The 22279-nt window shown below is 38.9% G+C and overlaps 1 protein-coding gene across 1 annotated transcript in view; it reads left to right on the top strand.

The window, feature by feature from the left end:
* The window catches only part of LOC138945839 (inositol 1,4,5-trisphosphate-gated calcium channel ITPR3-like), a 183155-nt gene that overhangs the window by 89759 nt on the left and 71117 nt on the right, over positions 1–22279 (top strand). The window contains exons 38-49 of the mRNA XM_070317353.1: positions 408–569; positions 1948–2186; positions 2861–2942; positions 3827–4014; positions 4699–4812; positions 13896–14028; positions 15751–15837; positions 16663–16770; positions 17754–17825; positions 18751–18880; positions 21122–21260; positions 21630–21782. Of these exons, the coding sequence (XP_070173454.1) occupies positions 408–569; positions 1948–2186; positions 2861–2942; positions 3827–4014; positions 4699–4812; positions 13896–14028; positions 15751–15837; positions 16663–16770; positions 17754–17825; positions 18751–18880; positions 21122–21260; positions 21630–21782 (1607 nt within the window). The remainder of the gene's footprint in view (positions 1–407; positions 570–1947; positions 2187–2860; positions 2943–3826; positions 4015–4698; positions 4813–13895; positions 14029–15750; positions 15838–16662; positions 16771–17753; positions 17826–18750; positions 18881–21121; positions 21261–21629; positions 21783–22279) is intronic.

Consider the following 22279-nt stretch of genomic DNA (forward strand, 5'->3'; position numbering starts at 1 on the left):
TTGGATCGTCCAGGAACATCATTTTATATGTTACGCTTCCTGCTTCTATGATAGTTCAGAAACAATCTGTTGTGATACTCCATGCTTTAAATGACCGTTTCGGGAGTAGTATCTTATATGACATTTTGTCACGCTTTCTGTTTCTTAGATCGTCCAGGAACATCATTTTATATGTTACGCTTCGTGTTTCTATAATAGTTCAGAAGTAATCTGTTATGATACTTCATGCTTTAGTTGACCGTTTCAGAAGCAGTATCTTATATGATCTGAGTATCTTATATGACATTTTGTCATGCTTTCTGTTTCTTCGGTCGTTCTGGAACAGTGTTTTATACCACGCTTTCTGTTTCTTAGATAGTTTAGGAACAGAATTGTATGATACTTCATGCTTTTGTTGACCGTTCCAGGAGCAGTACGGCGGGCTGCGCAAAGTGTTCCAGAAGACGTTCCTGTTGCTGAGAGCCATGGCCAGGGGGAACCTCGTGGTGCAGGGTCGCCTCTTTGACCGGCTAGACATGCTCCTGTCCAAGGAAGGCGCTGCTGCTGAACTTTCTGAATGCCTCACTGAGGTACGTGCTTTCTGACGATGAAAAATTCTTTGTTACAAACGTTGTTATTTCTATGCCTCTCGATCTTTAAGTTGAGTACACTCTTTGACTGCAATTTTATGTTCCTTATATGGTCAAACGCATCATGTGTAATTTACATATAAGGTCAAATGTGGTATAAAGCTTAGGAAAAACCCGGGAAACCATTTTGTAATTATCTGAGCATGCGCACTTGTTGCCAAAAGTCTCTCGGGTTTCCCAATGTGAGTTAAAAGTAGAACATTGTGTAATCTCCATGTAGCACATGTTTACTGATCATGATTTACTCCTTCCACTGTCAGGCTTCGATCCACATTTGAAATGTAGAAAAATACCAAGTATTGCTTTGCATTGTCCAATCTGTTTGATGTAAAGGGATACATGATCGTGTTTGGGGCTTTCTTTCTTTATTTGGTGTTTAACGTCGTTTTCAACCACGAAGGTTATATCGCGACGGGGAAAGGGGGGAGATGGAATAGAGCCACTTGTCAATTGTTTCTTGTTCACAAAAGCACTAATCAAAAACTTGCTCCAGGGGCTTGCAACGTAGTACAATATATGACCTTACTGGGAGAATGCAAGTTTCCAGTACAATTAAAGGACTTAACATTTCTTACATACTGCTTGACTAAAATCTTGACAAAAATTGACTATATTCTATACAAGAAACATTTAACAAGGGTAAAAGGAGAAACAGAATCCGTTAGTCGCCACTTACGACATGCTGGGGAGCATCGGTTAAATTCTTCCCCCTAACCCGCGGGGGGGCTGGTGAATATATAACATAAACAGGACAAGAAGATTGTTATACTTGCCGCATGAAGGGTTGTCCTCGCAGAAATGTGGGACCGAATCTGTATCTGTTATTGTATCTTGCCCTTTGACTTTTTTACCTCGGAAACGAACTGGAGTGGATTACATTTCATCAGATCTTCTGAGACGTTTACTGGACGTTCACTCTCAGTTAATTGGAATTTGTTTCATAGGGAAATGTAATGACTGTTGAGACACACGAATAGGAGTTCTAACATAAACTTTTAAAAACATTTGCAACAAAACGTATACTCCAACTTTAATATTAGTTTCCGTGTCATTTCAATCCAAGTTTCTATGCCATCAAAGGCACTTCACTTGGCCATCTGGCACACCTTTACGATCAAAAATTTCCTTGTAAGGTACCAATGAAAAAATCAACAAATATCCTGAATGACATTGGAATGAATGTTTTAATTGGGATACACAATTTGGTGCAAAATTTTTTTTGTTGAGAATTTTGTAAAAGTTAGATTTCAGACACAATACATTTCTGCAAAAAGTACAATTTTTTAACAACATTTCCAATACTATTTTCGTGTTACAGGTGTTCACAGGTAACTCCAACACGTGCATGAAGGTGATGGGGCACCAGGTGCAGAAGGTGATGAGTCTGGTGGCGCAGCACCGTGAGAACATCCCTCAGTTCCTGGACCTGCTCAACGCCATCGTCAAGGTGGAGGAGCTCGACTTGCCACTCAAGCGGAACCAGAGTTTCGTCATGACCTACTTCATGCAGTACAGGGCCGACATCGCCACCGTCATCGACAGGCCGGAGCAGGAACGGTGGGTTGAGTTCTGCGGTTAGGAAAGGGACTTTTGTTTGTGTGAACGTTGGTATTTGTACTAGTGGTAACTGTGTGTGTGTGTGTGTGTGTGTGTGTGTGTGTGTGTTTGTGTGTGTTTGTGTATGTGTGTGTGTGGGTGTTTGTGTTTGTGTGTGTGTGTGTGTGTTTGTAATGTGTGTGTTGTGTGTGTGTGTGTTTGTATGTGTTGTGTGTGTTGTGTGTGTGTGTGTGTGCGTGTGCGTGTGCGTGTGAATGTGTGTCTGTGTGTGTCTGTCTGCCTATCTGTCTGTGTCTTTGAACACACTAACATCCTTCTAGAACCTTCCTGAAATTGATAGAACATCTTGAATAAACACATGGTGTCAAGGAAAACCTAACATTCTAGAACATCCATTGAGTTAGCGCAATCTACTTGTATGTTCGCTCTGACTGTTTCCACTCACCTAAAGGAGTCTAACTCCAGGTAAAGGTCCGAGTTCTTTTTACTCGGATTTATTTGGGCTCATGTGGTAGAAATACTTTGCAAGATGGCATCATATACAAAGACCATTACGTCGACCTACTTGTGAATGTTTCATTTGGGGAATAATGAAATGTTCCATTAACTTATCTTTCTTTTTGCAAATTCATGAAATGACGACTTGCTTATGAGCTTAGTGTATGTATTTTCAGGGAGCTGATTCTAACAGGGAAGGAATCAAAGGAGCTGGACTATTTGATTTCTATGGTGGACCTTCTGGCCACTTGTGCTGAGGTAATAAACCTTGTTCATTTTTTTCATTTTTTGTTCCATTTTTATTTCATTCTACTCTACTATCCCAGTCCTGGGACATTCAGGTAGCGTCCTCCCAGTAGAATTTAGTTAGCAGCAACCAAAATAGCGCTACCAAGGTGTGTGCGTGTTTAGATGTAATCAGCCACCTGCACTTATGGCAGAATGTCCGAGTTCTTTTACGTGCCACTGTGGTAACACGGGGATGGGACATGGATACCGTCTCTGAGTCTGCACATAAAGTTGACCCGAGTCCGTCCCCTGCCAAGATTTGAACTTGTTCCTTCAGGATCACATGTCCAGTGCTCTACCAACTAAGCTACCCGGCCCCCTGAATTTCCCAGTAATGGGACAATATGGTATCAAATGAAATTAATTGAAATCTTGATTTTCTTTACGCTCTTTTTGTGTTCGTATTACCGTTTGATTAACAAGATGTTGATGGTCTCTTGTCTTAGTTCATCAAATGGATAATATTTTTTAAAAATCAAATACACGTTAGAAATGAGGGAAATGCCAACGCTTGCTTTGCAGAGATAGGATTTACTAAGCCTAATTTTAAACGTTTATTTTTTTCTCATTTTTAAAACTTTTTTTATGGATTTTATTTTAGTTTATTGATTTGATTTTATTTCATTTTATTTTATTTTATTTTATTACAATTACGTTTCATTTTTATTGCATTTCATTGTATTTTTCATGATTTTTGACACAGAACAGTCAGCAATAAGCTCTCTTAGAAACCTGGTTTGTAAGAATATTTCTCGGACAAGATTGTCAAACTCTGCTCCACAGAAAATGTTGGTACCACCACTGCGCAGATGCCGTTTTAATTATGCTTACTAATAATCAAGTCACTGTCTCAGGGGGAAAACCGATACATCGAGTCCATCTGCCAGACCATCTTCAAGATCCCAGAGCTGCTGAAGGTCCTGAACCACACGTCCATCAGCAGCAACCTGAAGCGTCCCTTCCTGAGGTTCTTCCTGTGGGTCTACCTCAACACTGCTGGAGGCATGATAGAGAGCGGTGCTGGTGACCTTCCCCATGATCCGTGAGTGTGTCGCTTGTGGTGCAGAGGTTATCGGTACTACTTGTCTCCGAAAACCTCCAAAACCCCAGAAAAAACCTGAAAACCTCATCAAAAATTAAGAAAATTCGACCTTAAATATATATATTTGTTTTTACATATTTGTTTAAAATCATAACTGTATATATCTGCAACTTTCACCGTTCATGGCTTTACTTTCGTGTTTGTGTTAAGATTTACGAAGGAACGAAAGCACTAAACACATGACGTCATCAATACTTGTGCTTTTGAGTAAAAAGAGTTACCTCCCTTGCATTGAATTTGATGTTTCGACTTTGTCATGCACAAGGGACATAGGGCTATAGCTCGTTTGATTTAATAATCATTTATCAAGTGCGTGAGCTATTATACATCTCTTTCTATGCTCTGTTTTGGCGTCTGTGTCTGTTTGTCACTCTCTATGTTTCTCTTGCTATTTCTCTCTGTCGTTTTTTAACTCTCAGTCTCTCTAATTCTGTCTGAATTTCTGCAGCAACCCCCCCCCCCCCCCCCCGCCCCCAATCTCTGTATGGCTGCTGTCGTCTCAGTTTTAATAGGGCTATCAATTTAACTATAAAATCTCTCTCCTATTTGACTGTCTTTGTCTCCAAAAGTATTTATTGTGCTGCGGGCACTGGCGGTTACTGATATGTTACATTACACTTTCAGTCTCCTGTGGAAGTATGTGGAAAGTCTCAACAAAGATCTGCAGCGCATGGCGACCTTTGTCGCCGCAAACCCAGCCAAAACCAAACAGCTCTTGAAACGACCGCCAGCCAAAAGGTGGGTTTGTCTTTACTATCATGTTCAGACCTTTTCTTCAGATCTTAAGCTTTTTGGAGAATTTCTTGTTTAATTTGTTTAGCTTACAAGTCGTGAAAAATAATGCAGTGCGGCTGTTGGTGAGGGTAGTCAAATTAATGAAGCTAGAAAGAGCAACACTATTCCAAGGTAAAATATCTTATGTCAAAAGCGAAGCAAAATTTGAGAAGAGGTCATATAATTCGAATAATTGTGTCCCATAAGAATTATTCCACTCCTTGTCTTCCGAGCAGCCAATAAAGAATATCGTGAAGGTAGTCTGTCTTCATGGCTCATAAGGTCACTGCCCAGCTGTGCCTGTTTCGGTATTGTATATCATTCGGCAAAGATATTACGTCTAATTCAAGTGCAGCAGTAAGGAACGGCAGTCAAAATATGATAGTGAAAAAATCAGATCAGGATTCTGTAAGCAAGAACTATTCAAGCAGATATCAACATATGCATGTTTAACTCCCAGAAAAGAAAACAAATATGCGTCTTCAATTAAAATACTTCAGTTTAAATATAATCTTCACGACTTTAAGGGATTCTAACAGCCAAAAAGCTTTATTTTTCATGGTGCCTATATGCACTGTGCAGCAGACTGATCATTTTTGTTGTAAATCTTATGTTTCCGTCTTTTTTAATCATGCATGCTTTTCGATATTTTCTCTTTCAATCGTTGTGCCTGTTATTCATTCGCACAATTTATTCAACAGCAATGACAGTTTGACCTCAAGGTAAAAAGAATGCACTGATGCTTAAACATGGAATGCAAGAAAGCTACTAATTCATAAATGTATTGCTTATTCCTTGCAATTGCTGACAACAGCGTTATAAGATTAGATCAGATAAGAAAACTTTAATGTCCATTTTCATTGTACAAAAACCTGGACATTTTTCTTTTAGGCTTTCTTTCAAGCGAGTGAAACTACTCTCGCTTCCCCGTCGCGATATAACCTTCGTGGTTGAAAACGACGTTAAACACCAAATAAAGAAAGAAAGAACTCTCGCTTCAATATCTCTTTAACATTCGGTGTATGTTTTCACAAAAAGCTGAATAAACAGAACGAGCAAGGACTATTTGATTAGTTTTTGTCGATGTCTGGCACCCAAAAAATTTTCAACACCAAATCTGTTTGAAGCAATAACTCTCCCTCATCTTAACCAACAGCTTTTATCCGACATGCGTTTTTGTGACAAGTGCCTTTAAGGCCAAACAAAAATATATGTTGGTTTAGGGTAACGTGACCAAAAAAAGATAGGGTCGGTAGGTCGCCTTGTTTATTATTTTTTTTTAAACTTTTGAATTTACTCGATTTTAAAGGAGGTTTATTCCCTAACTCTTGGTATGGTTCTCAAAATGTGCCAAAAGTTTTTTTATTTTGAGAAGAAAAAAAAGTTGTAGGGTCGGCGGGGAAAAATAGGGTCGGTCGGGTTACCCTTATTAAACCAATATATTTTGTGTGTGTGCCTAATAATGAAGATGCAATTCTGTTGATTTTGGTGTCTTTGTGCACATAACATTTGAAACTGTGGTCACTGGCACTATGCGACGTATCCCATTCCCATGGGCTTACAAAAACAACCGCTTACTATATCATGAGGCCAGCACGGTAACTTCAATCCCATATTGTCAAAACTCATACTTTGATCAACGATCAGCATCTTGTATTCAGCCCTTGATTGTAACTATGTCACGTTATTAGCTATTAACTCGTCAATTTTAAATACTAAGCTTTCTTGCTCAGTATATACATTTCAGTCTCAATCCCCCCCCCCCCCCCCTCCTCTGTCATCAACAGCAAATAGGGACTGATATAGTTTCATATTATTGCTTCAAACATCTGTAAATACTATGAAGAACAAGAGGGGGTTTGATCATTCAGTGCGATGCATTGCTAACCTTTATCCAAAGTAACTTAATATACTGCTTTAATCAGTCGAAGGCATGGGCATATGGCATTTGTGTATAATCATATTAACTGAGTATAATGCCTAACTTGTTCACACGCACCAGCCAAATGCTAACAAATGTAAACTACAGCTTACAACTTGTTTTTTTCATCTTTGGCATTTTTTATATTTATCTTCATGCTAAACAAATATGAAATATTTCATGTAAAATGTATACTTCTTGTACGTTATTTTTTGTAGTGAACTTTTATAACTATTTCAAGAATAACATTTTGTACACACACAAAAAACTAAGAAGAACTTTCTGAGTTAAAGGGATCAGCTGATAATTAATGGTACCACCTGGGAGATAGATTAACCTCAGGCACTGAATTAGAGTAATATCTGGATAAGAACACAACGTTAGAACATGTTAGCTGTGTTTCGTAACATCTTTTAACGCAAAACAGCTACAGTGTTCGCTTTGTTAAATATGAACACAGAGAATGAAAAACAAAGGGCAAGTTCGACTGTATGTGAAGGAGAAAACAGAAAGGCAATGCACTTCTTGCTGTTAATAATCTCATTTGATAATTTAGGCTATCAAAGCATTATATCAGATTTGAAAGTGCTTTACGGTAGACTCTTTTAACTTCATGATTAATGTTATTCAGACACATTTCACGAACAAGCAGCAAAAAAGGTAAAGGATCGTCAATCCTTTCTGTGGTCACTCTTTTCAGAATGCAGTGTTCTGCCATTCTGCCAGAGGGTTTAAAGGTACTGAATTTGTCAAATCCAGGTGCACGGAGCCCCTGGGGCTTTTAGTCATACCTCAGGCAGCTATCCGTTAGAAGAACTACCAAGTTTCATTGACTTGCACCCAAAGAGTCAAGAACTGCGATTTTTTTACGAATTAATTTCGTACTCGGATCCGGCTGGTCTTGACCTATTTTTGGATCTAAATTTAGATCAGGTAGATCACCACATCATGCACAAAAAGACACGTCACTAGCAAACTATGTCAGACGTTATCATGAGTTTGTGTGACAAAATCGAGGCCGGAATCACTCAGTTGAATCGAACTCCGACCAAACACCACGTAATAACTAGGTTAATTTATGCACTCGCGTGAACAAGAAACTGTCGAGCTTTACAGATGTCGTCGTTGGGTAGTTTTGGGTTTGTTTTACTACCATAGGAGGATTTTTGAACTGTAAATGCACTCAGCTGCAACAAAAACGCAAAACGAAGGCTGTGAGCTGCACTGTGCCTTTAATTTTCAGCTGTACGATTTATTTTCAGATACAGGAAATGAATGTTAAGATGCAAATGTTGTCCTTCAATACCGTCATCCTGACATCTTTGTCTTAATCTTAATTATCTCTGTTGGATTCCAATTTGCATAATTGACAATAGAAAAGGACACACTGAAAACATTATTATATTATATTTTTCAAAGTGTTCACATTTAGATATTTGGTAACCAACTTACTCTGCTTGCTTTACTAACATTTCAATTTGCCTCTTTTTCTGTTTTCTGGTGTTCTTGTTTGAAAAAAAGGCCAACAAATGAAGGTCCACAAAGGTGTGTTATACCCAAATGTAATATGCAGTGTGCATGCCTTATGAATATCGTGTGATGTATGTGCTCTGGTGTACATTCAAGACACTGGTGTGGAAAAATGGATTCTGATTTTGTTTTGTTATTGCTGTTGTTGTTATGTTTTGTTTTGTTTTTTGTTTGCATTTATTTTGTTGTGCTTTTCCTCAAAAAAGTTGACAGTTCGCACCCGTTCGAACATTTTAACAGTGTAATTCAAGTATTTCTTAAATCCTGTTTTAAGCCTGAAGAAAGTATTCGTTTGTGACACTTGCCTTTATTTTCTTCTTTTTAAATCCCAAGAGCAAATGATTGTGTAAGACTGATAGTTTTTCATCCATCGGTATTACGATTAGCATTGCAAAATAAGATAGATATCGATTTGTTGTATGTATGCAAGCTAGAAAGCCAAGATGAACTATTTCAATTTTTCAGGATATCAAACCAGAATTTGTTTGAAAATGTTCTCGTTAATGCAAGCACAACAAAAAAAATATATTTCTGTTTCGATTTCAAGCACTTTACGAACGTTATTGAATCAAGTACAGAAAGGTTATTAGAAATGATTGGAAAACCCATCAGAGCATAATGTTGGCAACAACAACATTCACAGGAACTTTGGACTGAACAATAACAACAACAGAAACAGCGCTTTGATGTCCATGAAAATATTACATTAAAATGGAACATTTTCTTTGACACACCCAGCCTGCCTGTAAGCAATTATAACTTGAAGTTTCACTGACAGGACAACAACACATAAAACACAGGTTCACATATATAATAACAAGCACACCTATCATATTACCACTAATACTGACCCAGTGTGCTATAACCCTCTTGGACAAGCACCGATTGTCTTGAGCACTGATTTTGTAATAGAGCGTTGACTTTGCTTCACCTGTTGCTATTGATGTGTCTCAAACATGTGTACCGTGTGTCTGAAACATGTATACAGTGTGTCTCAAACAAGTGCACAGTGTGTTTTATTACACAGTTTTGAATTTTAGTTGGATGTGAATTTTTCAATCTACCCACTGTTACTTGGATCACGCTGTGTGGTTGAAATGTGTGCAATATGTCATGAAAACCTCAGATCAAGAATTTAAAAAACCCAAGAGTGGTTAGGTTTAGGTACCGATTTATAAATGACAATCCAATTAAACCAACAAATGTACAAGCAGTTTAACCTATCGGTCTTTAAAGAAAAAGAACAAGCAGATATTACTGACTATAATGAAGAGCTAGTTTGCAAGATGTTTTTTCTCAAGAGGTGGAGGCAGTAATTCACATCAAAGATAGATCGGTTAAAGTGCTTGCGAATGTTTGTATTGTCATTAATTAAACGCCCCATACATGAAACCATCTTGATTTTTTTTTTATTCATGATTCATGGAACTTTACCAGTCCATCTATTTTGGATTTTTTTGGTGAAAATCTTTGCTAGAACAATCCTTTGACTCTTGCAGCTTGCAGAAATACAGACGAGCATCTGTGATGAACACGGATTCTGTGTTAAATCTTCCGCCTTTGCCATCGTCCAATGATACCTCATACGTCATAAATGCTTCGCAGTTTAAGTAAATGTGCACTTTTTAAAAACAACACACCCTCTCTCTGCAGTATGATTTGTCTAATGACTTTGCGTGCCCACGGACATACCCAAATATATTTTCCTTGTGAGTTTTGAGAAATCGAACCGGCCAGCCATTAAAACTTCTAACAATGGAAATGTACTCACCAGAAAACAGCAAAAGAATACATCAACAAGAACTAGTTTCGACTTTTTACTTTAACATTTTAGTCAAAACTAGTTCTTGTTTATGTATTCTTGTTGCTGTTTTCTGGTGAGTACATTTTTATTGTTATCTGGTTCTATTCTCTCACCTGCAATCCCTTGTTCCGTTTTAAAAACTTCTCAGCTAAGAAAGTAAAATATAGGTTTGTCAGTTGATATTTTTTAACAACAACACAACTTTGTGCTGATGCAGGATTTTCTTTGTTACTAATTAAATAACTACAGATATAATGTCAAAAAGAACCAAGTAATATCATAGCTAATCAGACTTGGTGGTAAGGTGTCTTTGTTTAATTTGGTGGCAGTTTTTGGAAGTTAAATATCGATTTAATACAAAGTAGACAACACATTCGTACCCAATGGCATATATCTCTACACATATGTGACCCTCCACCACGAAATGAGTCGCATGTCACATCGCGCGGTTCTGCGCTAGGCTTAATATAAGTCCGGGGAGTGTCTGGTAACAGTGTGTGGGTCACCTTAGTCACAGGCTTATAACTCAAACAGTGTTCGCTCTTTTCTAAAACGGTTTTCACCACTGGATAGAGCATAAAAAACTCTTTATGAAAATGTAAAAATATAAAAATCAAGCAAAGGTGACATGCGACTCATTCCGTGGTGGAGGGTCACATATGAACACTTTCAAACGCAACAAACTGCGTCATTAATGACGACAACAAGGTAGACACGAGAAGAAAAGACGACGTTGAAGACGAAGGACCAGATAAACGAAAAGACAACATTTTGTTTTCGATTTGTTTTCATGACTGGTTTGTTTATTTGTTTGTTTGCTTAACGCCCAGCCGACCACGAAGGGCCATATCAGGGCGGTGCTGCTTTGACATATAACGTGCGCCACACACAAGACAGAAGTCGCAACACAGGCTTCATGTCTCACTCAGTCACATTATTCTGACACCGGACCAACCAGTCCTAGCACTAACCCCATAATGCCAGACGCCAGGCGGAGCAGCCACTAGATTGCCAATTTTAAAGTCTTAGGTATGACCCGGCCGGGGTTCGAACCCACGACCTCCCGATCACGGGGCGGACGCCTTACCACTAGGCCAACCGTGCCTGTTCATGACTGGTAGCTGTCGTTTCGTATTTAATCGTGGAAGAGATCATTTACATATGGTTTTGTCTACGTTCTCGCCTTCAAAGTTGTGTGTTAATATTTTGTTTTGATCCCTTTCTTCTGTGGATACTATCCCCACCTTTCAGTACCTCGAGCTTGCGTGTATCTTTGGCATCCCTCGTCACGGCTTGGCGTTCTTCACCCCTTCTCAGTACCAGAAATCTGAGTGTGTTCAGGGACTTGGGCTGTGCTATTGATCTTTCTATGTTAACAAATCTCTGCAGGTTTAAAACAGAAATCTATATATTTTCTTTCTAATAGTCTTGCACGCAGGTTTAAAACAGAAATCTATATATTTTCGTTCTAATAGCCTTGCACGCCAGTCTCTGTCAGCCAGTCTCTTTGGCTGATTAATTACAGGTCACCAACTTTTCTACACTGATGAAAGTACTTGTCAGTTATCAGAATTGACAGAGAGAGAGAGAGAGAGAAATATAGTATACTTTATCCTTACTTGTCATTGCCATCATGAAGAAGTCAGGGACAGACTGATAGACGAATATTTCAAACAGAATTTACCCAAACTGTTTTTTTGTGTGGGTTTTTTGTTGTTGTACTGGTGAAAGTATTCGGGGTTTGGATTGGACATTGGCTGGAAATGTAAAGAATTACAAAAAACATGTTCTCCTGAATGCCCCTAATGATGGACATTTATATAAGACGAGAGAGGCAAGACATTTACGGCATTGCATGTGCTTATATGTTACCATAGTTTAGTGTAAGCTAGACTGTGGTTTCAGATAAAACTAGACTGAAGATCAAACTGTGTTCACTTTAAATATACTTCTTATTCTATCAGATGCCTCGATATTTGGAACGGTTACTACCCTTTGTTATTAATATCATAACAGGGTACGCTAATTGTGTTTGAGGGTGACAAATAATTAGATCCTTCGATTTTGAATTGTAAATGAAATGAGAATATATGTATATATTGCTATTTCATATGTTACGTGGATTTCCATTGGTCAATTGGGCAAAACTGAGTTTATTACAAAAGTAATATCGACGACATTTCCGTCGATATCAGTTTTGATATCGACCTCTTTATTGCTTCCCCACTTCAAAAACAAAAACACCTATCCCAGAATTTAGTTGAGCAAGTGATGAAAGACTTTTTGGTAGAAAAGACATTTGGAAATACTGAAAAGTACAAGAAAAGAGTAAACAAAAAGATATCATAATCAGAGGGAGGGATATGTAACAGCCAAAACTGAGACAAATACTTTTGTAATTTTATTTTACAGTAAATACAAAATGTCCAGAGAATTAGCAATATATCTAACATTGACGGACTGTGTGATGATATCTTCTGCTATTGGTCTGTTTCGACAGTGATAACAAAATCTCGACCTCCGGTCTCGAATTTGATATCACTGTCTCAACAGACCATAGCAGAAGGTATCATATATTGTTAATAAGAAAATATATAATATATTAATATATTAATTATGTTAATATATTGTTAAGTCCGTCAATATTGGGTAATATACATATGCATATTAAATCATTGTTTGCCTTGGCTAAGCTCCTGTCTGTACTTGAGTGTGTGCGTTTCAATGATAGCTGTTCATACCTATATACTTTTGCATTGATTGCACCCTACTATGCATCCCCTATGTGATATTTGTATAATTAAATAATGCAAAGTATAACATATTGCATGAACCTATGATATACCACAAGTTAACTGAAAATGTATGTTATACTCCATATGCCATGCAAATAATGCAACGTATGTCAGGATGGATGAACGTATATTATACAAGTCTCTATTGTCTGTATGTCTGTTTGTCTGTCTGTCCGTCTGTCTGTCTGTCTGTCTGTGTGCGTGCGTTCGTATGTATCTTATGAAGTACTCATGTGTAGAATTAGTTTGAATAATGCCAAGAACAGTACAAGGTATGATTGTCTATAAGATCGTTCATTTATCGATTTGTAAATGTAACCGTAAAAACGTTCTTTGTGAACCCATGCACTGATTTGTTGATAACGTTCTAGATCTGTACTATATATAGTCTGATACGGAAATATATTATTTGTTCTATATGAAAACACACTTGTTAAGGTCCATGAGTTAGTCACATTTCGTTGCTTTATTGTGATAAACTTTGTCGAAGGTCTTAGTGATTTAGAAAAAAGTTGCTATTGATTATGATTTGTATTCTTATCCTGTCTTCTATTTTCTTATTTATTTCGTGGAACAAGCAGTGTCATCTTCAAATTCAAACACATGCTTTGACCTGCGTTCATGAGTTACAGAAAGATGTGTTCGTGGGAGTGATCTTTGAAAAGATGTGTTCCAGCCTTTGTCTTGACTTTTTCCGGTGAACTCATTCACCAAAATTGATGTTCTCAGATTGAAATTAATTGCACTTTCTCGCTTTCTCTGTCTCTCGCGTTCACTATCTCTCTGTGCATCTCTTTGCTTCTCTATTCCTCTCCCTCTCTCAATGTATCTCCCTCTCTCTCTCTCTCTCTCTCTCTCTCTCTCTCTCTTTTTTTTTCTCTCTCTCTCTCTCTTTTTTCTCTCTCTCTCTCTCTCTCTCTCTCTCTCTCTCTCTCTCTCTCTCTCTCTCTCTCTCTCTCTCTCTCTTTTTTTGGCACGCTGAAGGTTCAGTACAGAGGCGGCAAACCTTTCTGAAACTAGAACTAAACATTTTTCTTCCTTCACGTTTCAGTGAACGTGCTTCATCTCAGGAGGAACAAATGAGAGGAATGCTTCACTACTACTTCGACGCTGTTATGCCTTTCCTGCAGGTAACAGTCTAAGTCTTGTTGAGACATTGTACATATGTGACTCTCAATCACTCTTTCTCTCATCCACTGTCTCTCGTTCTCTCTGGCGCTCTGTCTGGTGCTCTCTCTCACTCACTCTGAATGTCGCTCCCTGTCGCTCTCCCTTTTTTGCGGCAATTTGGGACAAAACGAAAAATGTTTTTTATTACAATGTCCGACGCATTCAGATTTAAGATTAAGATTTCTTAATTGTTTTGAAAACATGCTACTTTCTTCAGTTATCAGATGTAGAGACGCCATTAGTTGTAGGACTCAAGCAAAATTATTGCATTACGCGATTAGAGGAAGACAATTGTTTTTTGAGGTAATTTGCAAACTAATTTGTTGATCTTGATTTCTTGAGTATATACAGTTATACCTTTGTCTCATTTTTCTTTCTTACTTTTTGTACATACTGTATTGACACGTCAAAATGTAAGACATATCTACTGCACCAGTTAATGGTATTTTATGACACGGAGACTTGTTTGCATTTGACATCTTCTGCACAAGTTAATGGTATTTTATGACACAGAGACTTGTTTGTATTTGAAATCTTCTGCACAAGTTAATGGTATTTTATGACACGGAGACTTGTTTGTATTTGAGATCTTCTGCACAAGTTAATGGTATTTTATGACACAGAGACTTGTTTGTATTTGAAATCTTCTGCACAAGTTAATGGTATTTTATGATACAGAGACTTGTTTGCATTTGAAATCTTCTGCACAGTTAATGGTATTTTATGAAACAGAGACTTGTTTGCATTTGAGATCTTCTGCACAAGTTAATGGTATTTTATGACACAGAGACTTGTTTGCATTTGAAATCTTCTGCACAGTTAATGGTATTTTATGATACAGAGACTTGTTTGCATTTGAAATCTTCTGCACAGTTAATGGTATTTTATGATACAGAGACTTGTTTGCATTTGAGATCTTCTGCACAAGTTAATGGTATTTTATGACACAGAGACTTTTTTCCATTTGACATCTTCTACACAAGTTAATGGTATTTTATGACACAGACTTGTTTGCATTTGAGATTTTCTGCACAAGTTAATGGTATTTTATGACACAGAGACTTGTTTGCATTTGACATCTTCTACACAAGTTAATGGTATTTTATGACACGGAGACTTGTTTGCATTTGAGATCTTCTGCACAAGTTAATGGTATTTTATGACACAGAGACTTGTTTGCATTTGAGATCTTCTGCACAAGTTAATGGTATTTTATGACACAGAGACTTGTTTGCATTTGAAATCTTCTGCACAAGTTAATGGTATTTTATGACACGGAGACTTGTTTGCATTTTAGATCTTCTGCACAAGTTAATGGTATTTTATGACACAGAGACTTGTTTGCATTTGAAATCTTCTGCACAAGTTAATGGTATTTTATGACACGGAGACTTGTTTGCATTTTAGATCTTCTGCACAAGTTAATGGTATTTTATGACACGGAGAATTGTTTGTATTTGAGATCTTCTGCACAAGTTAATGGTATTGTATGACACGGAGAATTGTTTGTATTTGAGATCTTCTGCACAAGTTAATGGTATTGTATGACACGGAGACTTGTTTGAATTTTAGATCATCTGCACAAGTTAATGGTATTGTATGACACGGAGACTTGTTTACATTTGACATCTTCTGCACAAGTTAATGGTATTTTATGACACGGAGAATTGTTTGCATTTTAGATCTTCTGCAGAAGTTACTACCAGCCGGACAGGGAAGCTCACGCTGGTGAACCAATCAAGCTGTCTGCACTCACTCTCACGTTTGAGGTAAGTGGTCGTGCTGATTTATTTCACCTTTTCTGGTGGTTGATATAAAATATGTCTCAACTTTCTGACCCTTTGGTAAGGATAGTATATTTGAGTATAACTCAGTCAGACTTATTGTCTTTGGTCCGGGTTTCGGAACACAACGACACACGCACGCATGCCTGCAATCTTACGCATACGCTCGCACCCCCTAAACGCACATACACGATCGCACAAATAGACACACACACACACACACACACACACACACACACACACACACACACACACACACACACACACATTCACAGACAGATAGACACACGCAAGCGCACGCACGACCACCCACCTTCCTAAGACACACACACATATATATATATATATTTATAATATTTATATATACATACACATATACATATATATAAACTCGGTCCCGTCCGAGGAGGGTCTGAGTTCCCCAAAAGGGCTGTCTGTGAAGGGACACACATTTTTTTGTTTCCTCTCTCTCTTTTGCTCTGATAAGAGATTTTAACAAATCTCAGAAGAAAGTCTCTTCTGACTTTCAATTGTTTCTTTCACAACTTCTGATATTTTATATAGACACACGCACACAAACACAAATACACACACACACACACACACACACACACACACACACACACACTCACACACATACATACACACACACACACACACACACACACACACACACTCTCTCTCTCTCTCTCTCTCTCTCTCTCTCTCTCTCTCTCTCACACACACACACACATATATGAATGCAGCTTACATCGTTGTCAAAGTGAATAAGATGAAACATAAATGATCTTTCTGCATTGCGATTGACAGAAATTCATGAACGCCATCGCCCCACTGATCTCCATGGAACGACAGCTGAAGAACCTGGTCATCAGCATGACCTCTCTCATCACTGCCACTGGAGCCATTCCTCTCGAAGTGAGTGGTTTGACTGTTTGTCTGTCTGTCTTTCTGACTGCCTGGCTGGCTAGTTGGCTGTCTGGTTGGCTTGCTGTCTGTCAGTCTGGAGCTATTTCTCTCGAAGTGAGTTGTTTGATTGTTTGTCTGTCTGGTCTGTCTGGTCTGTCTGGCTGGCTGGCTTGCTGTCTGTCTGTCTGGCTGGAGTTATTTCTCTCGAAATGAGTTGGTTGATTGATTTTCTGTCTGTCTGTCTGGTTGTATGTCTGGCTGGCTGTATGTCTGTCTGTCTGTATGTCTGCCTGTCTGGAGCTATTCCTCTGCTGCGACTTCTGTCTTGTGTGTGGCGCACGTTAAATGTCAAAGCAGCACCGCCCTTCGTGGTCGGCTGGGCGTTAAGCAAACAAACAAACACACTAAAAAACAACAACACTAAAACATATCATGGTTTTTTTTTCCTGTCTGTCTACTTAAAAGATCACTGGATCGACGTGCTGTAAATGTAATGTTTTGTTTTGTCAATGATTAAACGTTCCAGGGGCGGGGATATAGCTCAGTCTGTAGCGCGCTGGATTTGTATCCAGATGGCCGCTGTCAGCGTGAGTTCGTCCCCACGTTCGGCGAGAGATTTATTTCTCAGAGTCACCTTTGTGTGCAGACTCTCCTCGGTGTCCGAACACCCCCCGTGTGTACACGCAAGCACAAGACCAAGTGCGCACGAAAAAGATCCTGTAATCCACGTCAGAGTTGGGTGGGTTATAGAAACACGAAAATACCCAGCATGCTTCCTCCGAAAGCGGCGTATGGCTGCCTAAATGGCGGGGTAAAAACGGTCATACACGTAAAAGCCGTGGGAGTTTCAGCCCATGAACGAACAAACAAATTAAACGTTCCAATAACCTACAATTCGTGTTTTTTATATTCTGAATTTTGGAACGTTGGCAGTCTATCTGTTATTGGATTACTTCTTAGTGGTTTAAATGTACCTGAATACGCTGTTTCAGAAAATGGAGGAATTTCACTCCAAGTATGGAGGTGGCACAGGTAGCCAAGATGTTCGCAGCGACGTGAGAAAGGTAAGAGAAAAACCGTGAGAGTGCCGCCTCAACTTTTGCAAACGGGCAAATATGACGTAATCAAATAGCCCTATCACAAATCGGCGAAAAAGGTTTCAAGCAAATACTCTCAAAAATGTCTATACCAATTTTCATAACAATCCGATCATCAGTTTTTGAGAAAAGCTTTTCACAGACAGCCAGGACACACATACATCGGGAGACAAACCTCGCTCTCCGCCTTCGTTAAAACTTTCAGTCCTTACTTGACTGAATGTGAATATAGCGACTATCTACAACCGGAACACGTTGCTCCCAAAAATCATTGATCAAGTTTGTAAAAAATCCATAATTAAAACTGAATGATATTACCTCTACACAAAGTCAACAACAGATGCTGTGAGACTATTCCTGCAGTTTATTAGTGATTTAGAGCATGAAGTCATTGCATTTTGAATTCACGCTTTTGACCATGTTCAACGTTTAAAAACAAATCACCAACGAATTAAACAGTTTATGTCATGGACGTTTAAGTGTTAGAACGTTTTGTTGGAACTTCTTCATGTGGCATTTGTTCTTTGGAGTTGTCAAAAGGAAGAAAAGAAAAACAACACTTGCTGCGTTAGCGCATCAGACAGAAGGTCTTCTAAATACTTTCTATTCGGTTACTATTTCACATTTTACGCCATTAATTTTTTTCTTGGTAAAAAGTTCAATTTGGATAAATGACATACCGCCATTGTTTTCTTTGTTCAGTTCACTACTGTTTTTTACCGTTTTTGTTGTCCAATTCGCTACCGTTTTCGCTGTTCAGTTGGCTGCTCTTTCAAATCCCTTGAGTTCTTTGTGTCAGTTACGTGGACGAATGCAGGTAGAACATGCATAGACATCAGTTAAAACGGTTGTACTCACTGTTTGATGACACGTTTGGGAACTTGTTGTTCAGAGTTATGAAGACTACTACAACATGGAGGAGGACATCAACTCCAAGCTGAACATCTTCTCCAACAACATGCAGAAAACCTATGGGGGAGTCAACAGCGTGCAGACCCAGATTGGTTACCCCAGTGATGCAGGTATGATGTACGAAATGATCAATAGAATGAAGGCCCGCTCGGCCTTTCTTTCGTTCTTTATTTGGTGTTTAACGTCGTTTTCAACCGTTCAAGGTTATATCGCGACGGGAAAAGGGGGGGGTGGGATAGAGCCACTTGTTAATTGTTTCCTGTTCACAAAAGCACCAATCAAAAAATTGCTCCAGGGGCTCGCAACGTAGTACAATATATGACCTTACTGGGAGAATGCAAGTTTCCAGTACAAAGGACTTAACATTTCTTACATACTGCTTGACTAAAATCTTTACAAATATTGACTATATTCTATACAAGAAACACTTAACAAGGGTAAAAGGAGAAACAGAATCCGTTAGTCGCCTCTTACGACATGCTGGGGAGCATCGGGTAAATTCTTCCCCCTAACCCGCGGGGGGTCACTCCGCCTTAATGTCTCAGATCTGACCAGGCTTTTACATGGGATTTTACCATCCCTCCACTTAGACACATACCAACAAATGAACAGCCTGGGTCCCCTCTGTGCACAGTGATAATTTTTATAAATTAATTCCGTAAAAGGCACTGGAGCCTTTATAGGAATTGAATTCATCAACACATTCCAACATCTGAAGGAAAACAATAATAACTTAATAAGAATTAAAATGATTATAAAAAAAATTAAAAACTTCCGATATAAAAAAAACAAAAAAACCGCACGCACATGTGTGATTAACAATGTCTGATCTCCTAAAAAAAAAAAAGAAGAAAGAAGAGAGAGAGAAAGAGAAGAAAAAAAAGAAAAAAAAAAAAAAAAAAAAAAAACCCACATTCCAACACACCATAGCAGGGCGGTCAGGGTGTTGTTGTTTTGGTATGTGACCAAGTGGAGGGCTGGTCTTTTCCCGTGTAAAACCTGGCAAGATCTGAGACGGCGAGGCAGACCGTTTTCACGAGGCGGAGTGGGCCTTTAACGTATGCCACCATCTTGCCGCCGACGATTTACGAAAATAATGATAGAATAATGCAGACGACGATTGGTTACCCTAGTGACAAAAAAATGGTGTACGAAATGATAAATACATTACCGCATGCCAGATTGGTTTCCCCAGTGATAAAGGTACGATGTACGATGCACGAAATGATACAATAGATGAATGCGTGCCACCACCATGCCACTGGCAGCGTGCAGATGCAGATTAGATTAGTTACCCCAGTGATAGAGGTATGATGTACGAAATGATAGACTAATGCATGTCAGATTGGTTTCCCCAGTGATAAAGGTATGTTGTACGAAATGATAGACTAATGCATGTCAGATTGGTTACCCCAGTGATAAAGGTATGTTATACAAAATGATAGACTAATGCATGCCAGTTTGGTTACTCCAGTGATAAAGGTATGGTGTACGAAAAGATCAATAGAATAATGCATGCCAGATTGGTTACCCTAGTGATAACGGTATGGTGTACGAAATGATAGACTAATGCATGCCAGATTGGTTACCCCAGTGATAAAGGTATGATGTACAAAATGATAAATAGACCAACGCATGTCAGATTGGTTACCCCAGTGATAAAGGTAAGGTGTACGAAATGATAGACTAATGCATGTCAGATTGGTTACCCCAGTGATAACGGTATGGTGTACGAAATGATAGACTAATGCATGCCAGATTGGTTACCCCAGTGATATAGGTATGATGTACGAAATAATAGACTAATGCATGCCAGATTGGTTACCCCAGTAATAAAGGTATGGTGTACGAAATGATAGACTAATGCATGTCAGATTGGTTATCCCAGTGATAACGGTATGGTGTACGAAATGATAGACTAATGCATGCCAGATTGGTTACCCCAGTGATAAAGGTATGATGTACGAAATGATAGACTAATGCATGCCAGATTGGTTACCCCAGTGATAACGGTATGATGTACGAAATGATAGACTAATGCATGCCAGATTGGTTACCCCAGTGATAACGGTATGATGTACGAAATGATAAATAGATTAACGCATGCCAGATTGGTTACCCCAGTGATAACAGTATGGTGTACGAAATGATAAATAGATTATCGCATACCACCACTCATTTCATGACATGGACTGCATTATGCACAAATCTGAGAAATTGACGAAGATGAAGAATACTATATTTTTGCTCCTTATTAGCTTGATGCTTTCAAATACTGTCCTCAGCTTTCAGTATTACGATTCCAAATGATTTCATGACTAGAACTTGTCGTTCTTGACTTGATCATGCAGACTACTCTGAGATGGGTGGAGATGAAGAACTACCGCTGGGGCAGGAGTTCCAGGACCACATCAAGTGTTTCGTTTGCGAAAAGTACAGGGATACCAAACAGAAATTCAGGATGGCAGAGAAACTCGTCAAACAACTCGAGTAAGTGAACATTTTGTGGATCGTGAAACAACTCGATCGAGTAAGTGAACACTTTGTGGAATTCACATAGAACTGTTAGAGCTGGAAAGAAATAGATGACGACTACGACGACCATAATCCTTCTGCTGCTAATGATAACAACACTCAGGATGACGACGATGACGACGACGACGATGATGATGATGATGATGAAGATGATGATGATGATAATGATAATGATGATAATGATAATGATGATGAGGATGATGAAGATGATGATGCACGATGACGCTCATGAGGATGATGATGATATTGATGATGATCATGATTGAATTGACGATGACGATGATGATGATGACGACACTCATGATGATGATTGTTTTGCCACAGAATATCCCAGAGCTTGCAAGGCCTGTCAGAGGAGGAGAAGATCGAGCAGCTGGAGCTCGACATCAAGTGTCTACAGCTGATGCGTGGTCTGATTCACAATGAGATCGTCAAGCTTCCGGACGAATGGGAATTGACACCCGCAGCTAGCAGAAGGTCACTAGAGTATTTTGTCTTTGAAACGGGGTTGACTTTTACTTTCTTCATTTTTCTCTGTCGACCTGTTTTTTTCTCGATGATGCTTCTCCCCCCCCCCCCCCTTCTCTCCCCCCCCCCCCCCCCCCCTTCTCTCTCTCCCCCCCCCCCTTCTCTTTCTTTTTTTACATTTAGTCAAGTTTTGACTAAATGTTTTAACATAGAGGGGGGAATCGAGACGAGGGTCGTGGTGTATGTGTGTGTGCGTGTGTGCGTGTGTGTGTGTGTGTCTGTGTGTGTGTGTGTGTGTGTGTGTCCGTGTGTGTGTAGACCGATTCAGAGTAAACTACTGGACCGATCTTTATGAAATTTTACATGAGAGTTCCTGGGTATGATATCCTTAGACAATGTTTTCATTTTTTCGAAAAATGTCTTTTATGACGTCATATTCGGCTTTTCGTAAAAGTTGAGGCGGCACTGTCACACCCTCATTTTTCAATCAAATTGATTGAAATTTT

This window comes from Littorina saxatilis, linkage group LG13 (assembly GCF_037325665.1).
Source record: "Littorina saxatilis isolate snail1 linkage group LG13, US_GU_Lsax_2.0, whole genome shotgun sequence".
In the NCBI taxonomy this organism is placed as follows: Eukaryota; Metazoa; Mollusca; class Gastropoda; order Littorinimorpha; family Littorinidae; genus Littorina; species Littorina saxatilis.